The 15,768-nt window shown below is 40.8% G+C and overlaps 1 protein-coding gene across 3 annotated transcripts in view; it reads left to right on the top strand.

Moving 5' to 3' along the window:
• The first annotated feature begins 565 nt into the window (after positions 1–565).
• cradd (CASP2 and RIPK1 domain containing adaptor with death domain) overlaps positions 566–15,768 on the top strand; it is a 56,900-nt gene continuing 41,697 nt past the window's right edge. The window contains exons 1-2 of one of the 3 annotated variants that reach the window (XM_048268600.1): positions 569–732; positions 1,069–1,334. In XM_048268600.1, coding sequence (XP_048124557.1) covers positions 1,196–1,334 — 139 coding nt within the window. In that variant the 5' untranslated portion in view covers positions 569–732; positions 1,069–1,195. Of the gene's footprint in view, positions 1,335–15,768 lie in introns of all 3 variants that reach the window. The other 2 variants (XM_048268601.1, XM_048268599.1) reach the window with 2 other exon arrangements.

The raw sequence follows: 15,768 nt of genomic DNA, 5'->3' as shown, positions 1-15,768 counted from the left end.
TAACAGTCTACGAGTCTGGGGGGTCTTTTGGAATATAGAACTGAAGCAAAACAAACCAAATCACAATATCTGTCAGAAAAATGGCAGATATTTTCCCCAACATGTGCAGCCCCAGTAACATTGCATCAGTGGTACCTATAAGGCCTTTGGAGCCGATGAGCATCTGTAATCTGTAATTTTGGCTGTAATAGCCCATGGTTAAATTGATTTTCTCAGTAGGCTACAAATACAGAGGAACAGTGAGCCAGGCAGTACCTGGAATATAATCTCAGATATAATTGACAAACTCATTCCTCTCAGTTATGATTCAAACCAAAGGATTTGCATTTTTCAAGAAATGTCAAAATGTGCTAAATTGCTAATCTGTCTAAGCCTGGCTTTGGAGTTGGATATTTTCATCGAAATAATTTGTTGTGGAGCTTTTTTTTTTTACATGACTTTAGACCTCAGGGATGTAAAAATATTACTAAAAGTATTACTAGGCTACTGCTGAAAAAGTAGCCCTAAGGTTAGTGGAATAGCATCAACAATATTCAAAAGTGCTGTATCACACACAAGCGCTTGCCTGTTTTTAGTAACAATGTCGGTAAAACGCTCAAATAGCCTAATACAACAGGCAGGCACTTCTATTCACGCCACACCAACAGATGATTCCGGGGTTTTGGTTTCTCATCGGACGGTATGTAGAGCGGACACGAGCCTCCTGGAAAAGTAAACACGAGAAACATTGACGTAAGAAGAACAAGCAAAAGCTATCGTAACATCATATTTCACAGTAAATGTCTTATGTTTTGTCTAAAGAAAACAATTTGCCCTTGAATATGCCTAGTAAATGTTTATTGAAGTGCAGGACTTTGATGAAGGCTAGATACGAGATAAATGCATGTTAGCTCATTGTGTGATGAGTGACTTCAGACTATCAAGTTAGCTTGCTAACTAGTCAGAAGTTCTTGGTTAGTTGTGACTTAATGTCATTTCATTCAGCCAACACGTTACCAACGTATTTATCAGATAATTTGCTGGTATTGACATGGAGCCTCAGCATAAATATATTCTTCGTAAACACAGACTGGATCTTTCCTCAAACATCAGCACAGACGACACTATCGTGCAGTACCTTTACCAGGAAGACATCCTAACATTGGATCACGTGGAGGAGATTCAGGCACAGAGCTCTAGCAAAAAGAGAACTTTAATGTTGCTCGACATCCTCCCAGGCCGAGGGCCGAAAGCCTTCGGGAAATTTCTGGAGGCTTTGGAGGTGGAATACCCATGGGTGCAGGAGAAGCTGTTGCAGAGACTGGACAACAACGCTGTCCAAATCACAGGAACAGGTAAAAATAGGACCCTAACCCATGGGCCTGGTAAAAGTCCCAAAGTATGTTATGTTTTACGAGGGTACATATTAAAAATCCTTACAACTTAAACTACTAGTTCTACAGCAATTTAACAGCATCTGGCTGTTTGGTTCTGTCCATTTGAAACACTGAAGATGTAAGCTATAATATCGATGCAAATGTAATTTATTATGACAATCAGTAAATCCTAACAAAATCATAATTTTTGACCATAATTCAATGACTTTTTTTGTGAATTGTGAAGTGTCTGATAAAAAAGGCACCTTTTAAAAATCTAGATAGAAATGTAGCCTACACAGTTTAGAAGAAGAAGAAACATTTTTTTGATGGCTGTTAACAAGTAACCTGACTCTCGCCAGATGAATTTCGTTCCGCCTAGCTCCACTCATCCATCTGGGATCAAGTGTTGCTTCATAAGGCTGGGTCTAATCAAAAAATGCTTGCATATGATTGGATAAGCCACTTGTCCGTCATCTATTGACGTGCTACCTCAACCACTCACATCGAAGCCAACCCGTGACGCTGATAACAGTCTCACAGTCGCTTCTACGCTATGTCACATCTATGAAACTCCCGCCCTGCGTCCTGATTGGCTTTACCATAAAATCTGGTGCAGAAATCACTCTCAACGGAAGAGGTCCCAGATGGATGTGAGTGAAGCTAGGCGGAACGAAATTCATCTGGCAAGAGTCAGGTTAGTTAACAAGCACCATTATTGTTGTTTTCTAGTGATGCTTTGTCATTCTGACTTCAGGTAAGAGCCCTGTCATAACATGATAGTTGAGAGTTTTCTTAAAAGCTCTCCCTCAAAAATGGCTCTGCCAGGTAGTCTATGGCCATTGCCAGTGTGAGTAAACCCTCCGGGTCAAAGGTCACAGCTTATTTCTTGGCAGTGCCAGTACACAACATATTGAGAGGGTGGCTGCATTTGGATTTTCTGTATCCCTGTAATTTTTCTATCCTCTTCCCCTTGACTTTGATGGAGAACACGATGAGGTTACAGGTGATATGTGGAGGTCTGTAGGCTTTAAAGGAATGATCCAGAGTTAAAACAACCAAGGGTCTATGTTTGGATGACTTACGTTAATTGGAGTACTTTTGAGCTAGATGTTGTGTGTGATGTCTGTATGCTACTGAGACCTTGAATTTCCCCTTGGGGATCAATAAAGTATCTAAAGTATCTACCTTAATGCAACGAAATGGCTAATAGCTTGTAGTGCTAGGGGCATGAAATCACATCAAAGCATAATCAACTTCACAAAGCAAACACGCATCACATTCAGCCAGGTCTGCACAGCGCTGCATATTAGTTTGAACTGGATGGGTTCTAGTCTGGGTTCTAGTCTGGGTTTCAGTGCATGTGTTTGTTGCCCTTCACCTGTCATAACTAGCCTGTTGCCTAATAACTACCGGTTATCAATATACATTAGAACTTCCACATGTACTGTACTTTATTTATCTGTTATTGTCATCTCTGAGCCAAAGTGGGGCCTCATAAGAGCTGTTGCTATCAGAAGATGAACCAATGGGGTGACTGAATGCCGCAATTATCTCGAAACAATAACTCGGACTGAATAAATGAGACAAACAAGAAGAATTAAACTTGACAAATGACAAAAGGGATGAATCTGAAATATGTTCCTGAACATCCAAAAGAGCCCGTTTGAATTCTTTAAGTTTCCTACTGCAGAAATATTGAATAGGCTACACAGTTCTGAGTTCTATGAGTCTCAGAATGACACATGGAGAGCATTGATATTGTTCCTCAGTTGCCTCCGAGCAATCTCTGTGTTTTTGTTTAATTGACCTTATGAGCACTTTAATCGGCCAATGCTCATTATGACAAAATATTATAATAATAATAATAATAACAACAACAACAACAACAACAATAACAACAACAACCTGGATTTGTATAGCGTCTTTCATGAAACCCAAGGATGCCTTTGAATTACAAAGAAAGTGTATTTGTTTTTGTAAGGATGATGACAAGTGATAATACACTAGTCATGTTGTTATGTCTTTATAATGTAGTGTGGCATGTATCTTGTTTTAATGAAATCATTTCACATTATTTAAAAAGTGTTATCAATATAGCCTAGAGAGAGTAACCTGACTCTCGCCAGATGAATTTTGTTTGCGTGTGTGTGTGTGTGTGTGTGTGTGTGTGTGTGTGTGTGTTTTTAGTGTATGCATTGGTGCATGTGTTTACTGTTGTATATCATGTGTATCTCTTTGCATAGCTTAAAGCAAGGGTAAAGTCGGGATATAAGGAGGGGATATAAGATTCATTGTTGTACCTTGAGACACAGACAGCGTTCAGTCCGGTTTTTCATGGAAGCAGCACTAGTTCTCAGTATTACTGCAGAACACACACACATACACACACGCACTCTCTCGTATCCTTCTTTCTAGGAAAAATATAATCAAAGCCATTTGGAGGCTGCTTGCCTCTGACTCTCCCTCCCCCTCTCTCTTTCACTCAGTCTCTCTCCCTCCCTCTCCCTCCATCTTTCTCTCACTACCTCACTCCCTCCCTTATCCATCTCTCTCTCTTTCACTCACTCTCTCCATGGTCATCTTTTTAACTCCCTCCATCACACTCTTTAATTCTCTCTCAGGCTAACAATTTCTCTCCCTTTCTTTTTCTTCTCTCTCTCCTTCTTCCCCCTCTCTCACCCCCCTCTTTCTTGTTCGTTTTATTGACTGGACTCTGAGGAAGACGCTCATAAATGGCGGTAGAGGAGGTACAGTGGGCGGTTAGCACGAATGCTGGAAAAATCAACTCCTTGGGATTCGAAGAAGCATCAAAAGTATACAGTTCTGTTTAATACAACTCTGACTGCAACGAAGCGTGTGATATGAACAAGGTCTATGCAGCATGTTTTTTGCACTGGAAAGAAGTTTAACACAAGTATTAATAACATGAATGCTAATAAATATTCATGGCTTCTGTTCTGCGAGTTCATTGTTTTTGTTGATGGCTCCGAATGACGCATGACCGTTGCCATGGAAATTGTTATGTCCCTTCTTTAAAGACAAGTCCTGTTGAAGTGGGAACTAGAAGCCCCACTCCCCCAACCCGTTTCATTTGGTATCAGACAAAAAATAATATCATATTATTATATATATGTATATAATAGACTGCAAATGTCTGTGTTCGTGGATAAGATGGAGCCCTATTCCTGTAGCTTGTTTGGTGCCGAACAATAAGCCTGTAGGTAGAGGCACACGTCACTACTAATTAATGTTGCATTCGCTTAATATTCTGTGGTTGAACAGACACCGCACATACCCGTGGCTGTGTGTGTGTGTCTGCGCCACTGCCTGCCCGGCTGGTAAACATTCATCTGATCTTCTCTCAGAGGAGCTCAGGGCGATGAGAGCTTGTGTGTGTGTGTGTGTGTGTGTGTGTGTGAGACAGGGCGACGAGAGCTGCTGGGTGTGTCAACACAAGGCGGACGCAAGTATATTCGTCACTTTTCAAATGTGTTTGTGACATCCTCCAGTCGAGTATGCACCACTGCAGCAGAACAAATACTCAATGTTGACAACACCATGTGAATATGAGTCAGTAGAAACAGCTGAGTAAATAGCTTAACATTTAATCTAATAAAGGCTTAGCATGGTACATCTTGCTAAGTGTTGTTCTTGTGTGTGAGAGTGTTTTATAATACTTTGATGTTGCCTTTGGTCCAAGCCTTACACAAAAAGTGCCGGGAACTGATGGAAAAAGGAGATGGTGCACTGAGGGGCCATCCACACGGAGACAGCAGAAAGCAGAATGACAAGAAAAGAGAAAAAAGTGTAGCGTGTTCTATAGCCTGGTGTTCTATAGCTAGGAGTTCTATAGCCTGGTGTTCTATTCCCTGGTGTTCTATAGCCTGGTGTTCTATAGTGTTCTATAGACCCTTTCAACAATAAAAACAAATGCTTGAACGTTCTTTTTGGTTCCCAATCTACTTCCTCTGCATTAAGATAACATATGGAATGTTAAAACAGAAGCCTTGTGGGGCCAACTATGATGCTGATAATGGAAAGGGTCTATAGCTGGTGTTCTATAGCTAGGTATTCTATGGCTCAGCGGTCCCCAACCACCGGGCCACGGCCCGGTACCGGGCCGCAGGACATTCCTAACCGGGCCGTAGCCTGCGACATGAGTTTAAAAAAAATGCATGCGAACTAAACTAAATTTAATTCGCAATAATGTCACGTTTTTACATGGCATAGGTCTATATGCAGTTGTTTGATTGCACGCATGTTTGCATTTTGCAAGGTCTATTTTCTTACGTCTGTCTGTCCCGCCTTCAACACTTTTACATATTGCCTTCAGCGCTGCGCAGCCTCAGGTCAGCTCACTTCACTTGATCAGTTCTTGGCGAACGGTAGTGTCACACAAAGTTAGCTAAACTGCTAGAATGAGCAACAAAAAACAAGCATCTATAGCAGGTCACTGGCAAGAGTGTTTGAGTTGCGAGAGCCGCTGCAGAGATTTCTTACAGAAAAAAAGTCACCGTTAGCTGCACATTTTAGTGATGAGGACTGGGTGTCAAAACTCGCTTACCTGTGTGACACATTCGGGTTGCTTAATGACCTTAATGACCTCAACCTGTCACTCCACAACCTGTCTTTAAACTGGCAGATAAAGTCGCTGCATTTAAAGCAAGCTTGATTTGTGGGGACGATGAGTGGACGAGTGGGGTGTATTTGATATGTTCCAAACAGTAGTGGGGATTTTGGGAGAGACTGAGGCAGGGCCCTTTCTCTCGCAGCTGGTGCGCGATCACCTTGTTGCGCTTTCAAATGAGTTTGAGCGTTCCTTCCCATCCTCCAAAGATCCACGGCAAACCAATGAGTGGGTCCGCAACCCATTTGTCAATATCCCGAATAGTCCTAACTTGTCAGCGCAGGAGGAAGAGCAGTTGATCGAAATTGCAAATGACGGTGGTCTTAAGAGTGTGTATAAGGAAACCTCTCTGGCGGGTTTTTGGATCAAAACCAAAGCAGAATATCCCGAGATAGCCGTAAAAGCGCTGAAAACGTTTCCCACCACGTATCTATGCGAGGCCGGGTTTTTGGCAATGACTGCAACTAAGACCAAATTAGCCAATCGACTGGACATTTCAAACACACTGAGGGGTGTCACTGTCTTCCATCACCCCAGATGGAAGCTTCTTGCTGCAGGGAAACAAGCAGGGCTCACACTGATTATATTAAGTAATGCACATTTAGTTCCCATGTTTTGTTCCCATATTTTGTTAAGCATGTTCACACTTTAGCTTCAAGTTGTTCAATATTCATAGTTCATATTGTTCAATTTTCACTTCTTCAAGTTCCGCGTTTTTCACAAGAGATCGTTACCTTCACTGTTCATACATAACTGGAGCTAGTTCTTTTCAAGTAATGCATGCACAACACATATGGAACATGGAACCCCCGCCCGGTCCGTGAAAAAAAAAAAATAGGAATCAAACCGTCCATGGTACATAAAAGGTTAGGGACCCCTGACATATCAGCTGCTGTTGGGTGGACTCCTTGTATCTCCAAATTAAAAAAAAAATGATTTGATGACGCAGTGTTGGATTATTTAGAAAATACAAGGATTTTTCAATTTCCTGAAATTTAATGGATTTGGAGATACAAGTTTTCCACCCGACAGCAGCGATATGTAAGTTGCTTTGGATAAAAGCGTCTGGTAAATTAATAAATGTAAATGTAAATGCCTGATGTAGCTGATTCAGTCTGTGAGAGGGTGTTGTCACAAGGTCTTGGGCCACGCATGGAGGCTGTAGATCTCTGTCTTGAAGTCCTGATTGTGATAAAAGTAAGGTGACCGTTAGTAAGCATGAACTGAAAGGTCTCGACAAGAGGTCTAACCCACAGAAGGCCCGTCTGAGGCCTGTGTGTCTCCTGCGTGGTCCTTAAGGCCCACAGCGTTTCGCTCAGTACATCCGTGCAACCCCAGTGTGCCCCCCCCCATCCCCTTCACCTCAATGAGGAAATGGCACAACCTTCATCTTCTCCTCTATCTAGAAGAGCCTGCTCTCGCCTAATTGCTTATTTTTTTTTGGGGAGAATAAATGTCCAAAGAGGCAAGACCAGCACATCCTTCGGCATGCCTCAAGTTGTTTTTCCGAGAAGTTTTTAAAAAGTTCCACAAAAACCAACCCTTTTTCTTTATTGTCGGTCGGCCCTCCCCTTTTCACATCCTTCCTTCTACTCTCCCCCGACTTCCCCGAACCCAGGCTCACAGTTTCCATGGAGATGTGATATGATAAAGGCGGCTGTCTTCATGGTTATGCCATTCCACTGCGACTCCTGTAGCACAGAGGTCTCGAAAAAGAAGTCATGTGTTCGTCTTTTGCCCCACCGTTACCACAGAGGCTTTCGAAAAAATGAAACCTTGTTCTTCTGCGAGTGTTCATTAAAAGTAAAGCCCAAGAAAAGAGGTTTTTGATGAGTTCCTATCAGTAGCATAGGGCAGAGACGTCTAGCTTGGCCCTGCACATTCAATCATTCCGTGATGTGGACAGTCAGACCCATTCAAATGAATGCCAATAAATTAAGAAATAGATACATAGATAAATAGATAGATAAAAAGAGAGATACCGGTTGATGAAATGTTTGATTGCACGATTTGAATAAATCTAATTTTCAAGATTCCAAGAATTAGCCTGTTGGTTGCTGACCAAGAGTCTTTCCTCCAGACTCTGTGTGTGCAGTGTAAACATCAGACAGGAAGTGTCTGTGTAAGCTGTGTTGTCATTAACGTTGAGGAGCAAGGTGTATGTGTGTTTGTGTCTTTGTCCGTGGGGCTGGTTACACTATGTCCTAACTGCAAGTGTCGGTGACAAAATTAGTTTGATTTCTTTGTTTTTTAATTCGAATGTCCTGACTTGATGCGAGCAAAGCAGTCCTGTACAGTGTGACACAACACAGTGCTTTGAGCACAACTTTTGTTGGACACCCTGTTTTTAAAGCTATATTGAACAAGACACATGGCTTAATAGCAGAATATTCATATTCTTTTTTAATGGATTCAGTGTGGACAGACAGCATTCAGTGCTGCATGACAGTTGGTCGCTCACAAGCAGTTAGGACAAGCTGTTACTGCAGTTACTACCCTGGAGCTGAGCAGGAGGGGGGGCAGGGGTGGGTGTGTGGGGGTGCAGGAGGGAGCCCCCCCCCCCATCCCCCTCTGTGAGATGGGCACATTAATAAGCCTCCTTAAAAGCTCTCTGGCACAGAGGAGAGCTTCTCCGTTTGTTTTTCTTGGCAGATATCAGCAGTGCTGTTCTCCCTCCTCCCTCCTTTTTCCCCCATAAACTTTTTTTTTTCTTTTTTCCTTCTCGCTGAGAGCCGTACGCTTTCCAGGAATCTTGGCGTGGCAAGAACTTTTCTGTCAGCGCAAGACTAGGGCCCCCGTTCTGCAAAACCAGAGAGAGAGAGAGAGAACAAGGGAGCAGTGAAATCAAAAGCAGAGAGGGGGAGAAGAAATCCAACATGGAAAGATAAAGAGAGAGAGAGAGAGAGAGAACACAAGGGAGCAGTGAAATCAAAAGCAGAGAGGGGGAGAAGAAATCCAACAAGGAAAGAGAGAGAGAGAGAGAGAAAGAAAGAGAGCACAGAGAGGGGAGAGAAGGACACAAGTGAAGACAAAAAAGGTCAGACAGTTTAAGGGAGATGAACTTTAAAGAAGGGAACAGAGAATGAGGGATTCAGGAAGAGATGAGGGAGACAGAGCTGTTAGAAAGAATGAACTAACACAAGTCACGCTCCTCTTGTTCTAAAAACTGCTGCTGGTTGTTTGTCCATCTGTCCAAATGTCCATATGGTGTAGGCTAGCTAGCCTACATTAAAGATTTATTTTATTCTATTCTAATCCACCATGCGTAATGTAGGGATGGAGAATGCTTTTCAAGTAGCCTATATTTAGGATTCAGCTGAAAAACTCGTTTGGAAAAGAATGGATAGGCTATCATGTGATGTCGTGGTCTTATCGCCCTCTCACGGTGAATTGCACAGATGAATATTACACGATTTTGTGCTTCTTTGTCAATCGGACCTTCGTGAAAATGAAACGCCATTGCGTGACGTATAAAAATAGCGGCCTGATTGAACATGCACTAAAATAACCGAACATAATTTAACATAACCTGAACAAAACCTACCCCCTACCAGGTTAAGTTCAGAGCCTATGTTACCATAGTTACTTACATAGCCTGATCATTTTTGAGCTTTCTGGAACTGAAATCCCAGGTTTACCGTTTACTCTGGGTTTACATACCCAGTTAAGCCAGTAAACCTGCTTTCTGGAATACCCCCCTGGTGTCACGCATCGCAGTTAGGTACCAGAGATTGACCCCGGGCGTGGCCCAGGGACTCGCTAGCGCCCCCTTAGGTGACTGATCCCGTGGTTGGCAAATATTTTGAGGTGGTTTACATAATCGTTATGTTAATAAATCATAAACATAATTGAAATTTGGCCCACACATCAAGTGGTACAGTGAATAGACAGGGATAAAAGCTTGGCACCGGGCGTTGCCCTGGAACTCCATAAGCGCCCCAGGTATCATCAAGTGGTACAGTGAATAGACAGGGATAAAAGCAGACTAATGTAATGATGCCGGGTGCGCTGAAACCCTGGAACTCCATAGCAGGGATAAAGCTTATGTCACTGTGACTTGTGGTTGGCATATAGTTTTAGATACACACACCAAATTTGGTGGGTGTATGTAACTCCCAAAAACAAACAACTTTTGTATTAACATGCCATTAGCCACACCCACAGGAAGTGAGGTAATTGGGATTTTGTGCATTGTGGACATGATCAATTTTAACATACTCCTCCTAGACCCATGGTTGTCAAACTGGGGTACGTGGACTGATTTCAGGGGGTACGCGAAAAAGATCTAAGTCAAATGCCTTTTCAAACGTTTTCTCTATCCCACGTTGGGAACTTAACTTCCGCATTTGCACTGCACATTAAAAACTTATTTTCTCCGCATTAACAAAATATTCGAGTGGAGACAGAGAGGGTAAATTAGTGAACGTGCTTGCAGATTCAAACATGCGCTCTTCCTCCAAGAAGAGGCGACTCGGAGCTCAAACACGCGACAGCACTTTACCTCGGGAAAGCCACCTTGCCTCGCTGTGAAACAGTACAGCCTTTTGGTCAGCTCCCATCTCCTCTCAAAGTGCGGAGAATAGACACGCTTTTAAGGGCCGGGTCTTGATGAAATTCACCACTCTCACAACCTCGTTCAAAATCTCATTCAGGCTACCTGGGCCTAGGCTACTACAGATAAAAAAATAAATAAAAAAAACTCCTGTTTTTCACGTCAGTTCGCGCCCCACCTGGCATGTCTCCGCGACCCACAGTTTGAGAAACGCTGACTAATGAACATTTCTTGACGAAGCTGGCCTATCTTAGCGATATCAGGGCTCTACACTAACATTTTTTTTCAGGAGCACTTGTGCGCCCAAGTTAAAAAATGTAGGAGCACAGACAAAAATTTGGGAGCACAGTCAGTTCTGTACTTAACTTACACATAATCTAACATTATACTGCAGCTAACAGTTAAACATGCCAGTGCACCAATTGCGAATATTAAGAATGACTGACAACATTTAGGCTACAGGAAACAGGATTTTAAAGATCAGTGCCTACTTTATTTTCAGTCTGTTCTTTTTACCTACATTTTGTTAATGTTAAATAATATAATACATTGCCATATTTGCATTTAGCCTGTATATTAAGTATCCTGCCAAATTATTTATTTATTTATTTGTGAATCCATCTATAGCTAATCCAAATATGCCCATGGTGACCTATCTGACTGCATACTGCCTAATAAGACTACTACTACTAAAACAGTCCATTTTATCTTCCACAAAACCCAACATAGGCTAATCAAGGATATATGTTTTATACTTTTAGTTTTTATTTGAAATATCTGCATTGATGGGGGCAGTAGGCAAACGTTAGGCCTACTTTCGTTTTGCACTTCAGCTTGTATTCGGTGTAAGGGTGTTTCTTCAACTCCGGGCACTTTTGGCCTTTCAACTTTTAGAAAAATAATTATCTCCAAACACACATTCAAAATCATTGATACACTCATTAATATGTCTTGAAACAAAGTATGATACTGGGCACAATTGCATGACATGGAATATTGTTATTTTTTATCAGTTTTCTAAATCGTAAGGGAAAAATGTAATTTCCACCACACCTCAAATTATGTCCTTTATTTGCAGATTATACAATATAATTCATTATGTTACATTATATACCAGTTACCATGTCTATGACTACCTAATCATACCACATAACAAATCCTAAGACTTTGTGAACTAAATGTATATTGCTTGAAGTTGCTTGGTACAATGAATTATGTTTTTCATAATAAAAAATACTCTTTATTTAAAGTATACATAAATTATTAAAGTCACTCACATGTTTTTCTATTAATAATGAAGTATGGATTATAGTTTCTGAAAATAGTATAAGTCTATGTCACCTGGAATTATGTTTTATTCCCTTAAAACATATGTTGTGATGGTCATTTCGTGGTGGAAATGACTGTGGGGACTGTGGTGGAAATGACATTTCATCACTGTCTTGCTGACTTTGTGGTGGAAATGACCTCACTTTGTGGTGGAAATGACTGTGATGGAAATGACATTCTCCCAGTTTTCAGCCATATATAATCACATTCCATTGCCATACCCAGATACTTTTGGAGATAGGGCACAATGTATCCAGAATACACACAACTATGCTTTTTTTCACTTCTTTTGCATATTTTGACAAAGTTACAGCTGTGGTGGAAATGATGTCGAATAAAAATACTCTATTCTCAAGTGATGGTTACAATGATTTTTCTTCAGTTTCTGATCACCATATGTCTCTGATATTTGCCATCAACCTTCCTCTTTAGTAACACTATGTTTTCCCCTGGTAAACAAATAAACATTTTAGGTAAAAAGTATATATTACTGGAAATAGTTTGTGTGGTGGAAATGACAGAAAACCTGGGGACACTGATGTTTTCCCTAAAAAATAGTATAAATATATTATTTGCATTAGAAATTGAAATGGTATGTGTTTATTTAACTCTTACTTGCAACAAACATGGTACAAAATCATCTAGGTTTAATTTGTCTTTAGTGTATTTTAACAGTTAAAGGTTACAAGTCTGGGTTGGGGACAAGCTCAAAACAGCCAAATCCACTGATAAAAGCCCCTCTAAGAGCAGTAAATCAGAATATATAGGCATGATTAATTTTTTATAGGATGCTGGTGATCTGGCCTTTGCAAATTGACATGATTGAAACAAAAATAGTATATTTTTCCACAAAAACAACCACAAGGACACAAAAGTGCCTGTAGTTGGAGAATCACCCGTAAACAAACATACATGCGTGGAAGCCTGGAGTTGTCAGTAGCGTTCTACCTTTGAATAAAATGGGAGTATAACGGGAGGGTACTTTTGTGCCGGTTCGTTCGCTACAGCTATATTTTGCATATTGCAGCCAATACGTCAACTGGGCTAAAAGGCATGTTAGGTTACATTTCCTTCTCTCACTGCATTCTCAGAATCTCATCCTGTTCCTCTTATATCCAATGAATTCGGTGGATAGAAGAACTAATTTCTTCAATCTTTGCATCTTGGCTGGCTAGTCTAACTTTCCCCTTTTTCTGCGCGCTCTTGGATTTGATAGAAGCGACTACTAGCGAGTCACAACGCGAAACGGCTAACGTTGATGGGAGGTGTAGTTTTTATGCTGCATTCGCGACGTGATTCTATGGTTTGCACCAGTAATGTTTCTCGATGTTGCGGTGTATTTTGTAGACAAACATTGACATGGTTAGAAGTCATTCGCATCAGTGCGCCTAAATATTTTTTGCACTTTCGCCGCGGCATCATTTTACTACCGCGTAATGCGAAAGTGAAATGGGCGCACTGTAGAGCCCTGGATATATTTGGAAAGCTCAATGAGTTAAATCTCCAGTTACAAGACAAAGACAAGCACCTAGCAGATAAGATCACTGCATTCAACAAGATGATTGTGTGTGAGATTAGGTGCAGATCTATTTAAAAACATTATATTAAGCACATTTGTAGGCCTATCATATGTTGACTATTGATGAGATTTGTATCATATGTTTATGATCCTATTCACTATTCTCGACAAAATTGATAAAACATAAATATTAATAAAACAATTTTAAAAAAACTTGTTAACAATTGGTGGTGTTGGGGGTACTCCGGAAGATTATAATGTCTCAGGGGGTACATGCCTGTTAAAAGTTTGGGAACCACTGTCCTAGACGATTGATCTGATTCATGTGAAAGTTGGTATACATGATACCAATATGCTTCTGATTCCAAATTGTGAAGCTTTTTTTGATATGTTGTAATTTGACGAAATGGCGAAACTATGAATTTTAATACCCTTCCACATAAACAATAAATGTCTTAATTCACCATGCATGGCTTGAAATGTTTTAAATTTCACAGGTCTTTGAATACCATGGTAGTGATGATATTCTCATGCCCATAATGCATATTTGGCATAGCGCCACCACCTGGCAACAGAAAGAATGGCAATTACACTGATGTCACATGATCAATTTGAACATACTCCTTCTAGACAGTTTGTCAGATTCATGTGAAATTTGGCAAATATGTTGCCAAGATGTTGCTGATGTAAAATTGTGAAGGGATTTTTGATATGTTGGAAATGTGTCATAAAGTCACAGTGCATTGAATCAATGGTCTGAAACTTCTCAGGTTAATAGATATTATGATGATATCCAATGGGCCTGCCTGGCATAGCGCCACCACATGGCCAAGTAGGAAATGCACAATGCCTTAAGTGATTGATCTGAAACTTGCTTCGACTTGGCCAGCTTCACTCGCGGTCCGCGCGTGGGATCACGCGACTTTAATTTGTATTTTTCCAGTGAGACGCTGCAACAACCCAAACAACCGGTAGATGGCTCAAGTGAGCAGGGTGTCTCGTAAAAAGAAATGGAGCCTGGAAAACCCTACACAGACTTCACTACAGACTTTAGCAGACTGGTTTAGAAATAATTTAATAGCCAGAAATATGCCTGCCCTGCCCTAATAAAGAAATATTTGGTTAACTGCGAGTGAATCCCGTTTGCAGCCGTAGAAGAAACGCAGGACAAATTAAACGTTCTGTTTTTCTCCGAGTGCAACGATGATAGACAGACATCATTTGGACAAAATATAGAGCACATTAACCTCCGTTGCTCAGCCAAATGCCTTCCTGTTACGTCCTGTTATCACGGAGTTACAGGCGATAAACGATTTTTGATGGTCACAAGTTTACTTCATTAGCGGTTTATTTTTTTTTTATTATTATTAAAGAGTGTTTTTCATTTAAAGGTTTGACTTCGTGCTTATTCAGTAGAGCATTTAGTGCTCTCCCCAATCCCAGACGATCACATTGCATGTTTGTTTGTAATGGACATAGACTGTATATATAGAACTGGACAGTGTGCCGTCTCTTAAGAGTGATGCGAGCGCTAGTCCAGAGCCCCCTGGTGGCTGGTTGCAGTAAAATGCGTAACTCCGCCCATCTCCATGTATTTCAATGGGCAAGTAGCCAACTTTCCGTGTCGCTTTTCTCACCTAAAACTATTTTTGCATCTACAACTTTTTATTCGAAAAAATAGTTTTCAAGATGCTTCAATACACACTATTTTTCTTTCTCGACGCTTTGTCGCTACCTTATTTTAACGACACCTGATATCGACACCTAATCTAACCTAAATAAGTGTTGCTGTTATTATCATTAGGCTATATCTTATCACAGTCTGATTAAATACATATTGATAGTCATACATTCTGTGATTGTTTGTAAGAGACATCGTTGTTAGTTGTGACAGATTCTTATTGAAAAAATATATGTGCTGTTCTTTCGTAGATGCTAAGTATATTAGCTTATAGCATGCTAAATCATGCTATCATTAGCCAGTTGAGAGGTAAAGTAAAAGGGCTCTGCTATATTGATCCGAAGTAACGTTAGCCATAGTCACGATAATTTACAGTCCTACTTGTTTCAAATGGTTTAATGTGACCAGTGATTGCCGCCACCACCACCGTTGCAACTTCATTTGAATACACTTAAGTCACTGGGAGAAGGCGATGTTAAGTTTCATTAACGTTAACTCTTGCTTAGTTTTGCACGAATGGCAATAAATGTCACCTAGCCTGCTAGGTCGACAACCTCGGTATGACCATTTATTAATAAGCCAGACAAATAACGTTACTTGTTTTTTAGTGAACACATATTGGACCATAGCTTAACGTGAGGAGGGATTCAAAGTTACAAATGGACAATTTGCTTAGTATGCTCATAACAGCGGTATCTGAAA

This window comes from Alosa alosa, chromosome 17, assembly GCF_017589495.1.
Source record: "Alosa alosa isolate M-15738 ecotype Scorff River chromosome 17, AALO_Geno_1.1, whole genome shotgun sequence".
NCBI classification, from domain to species: Eukaryota; Metazoa; Chordata; class Actinopteri; order Clupeiformes; family Clupeidae; genus Alosa; species Alosa alosa.
Note: the sequence above shows the minus strand (reverse complement) of the source record. Positions and strands in the feature narration are given on the sequence as shown.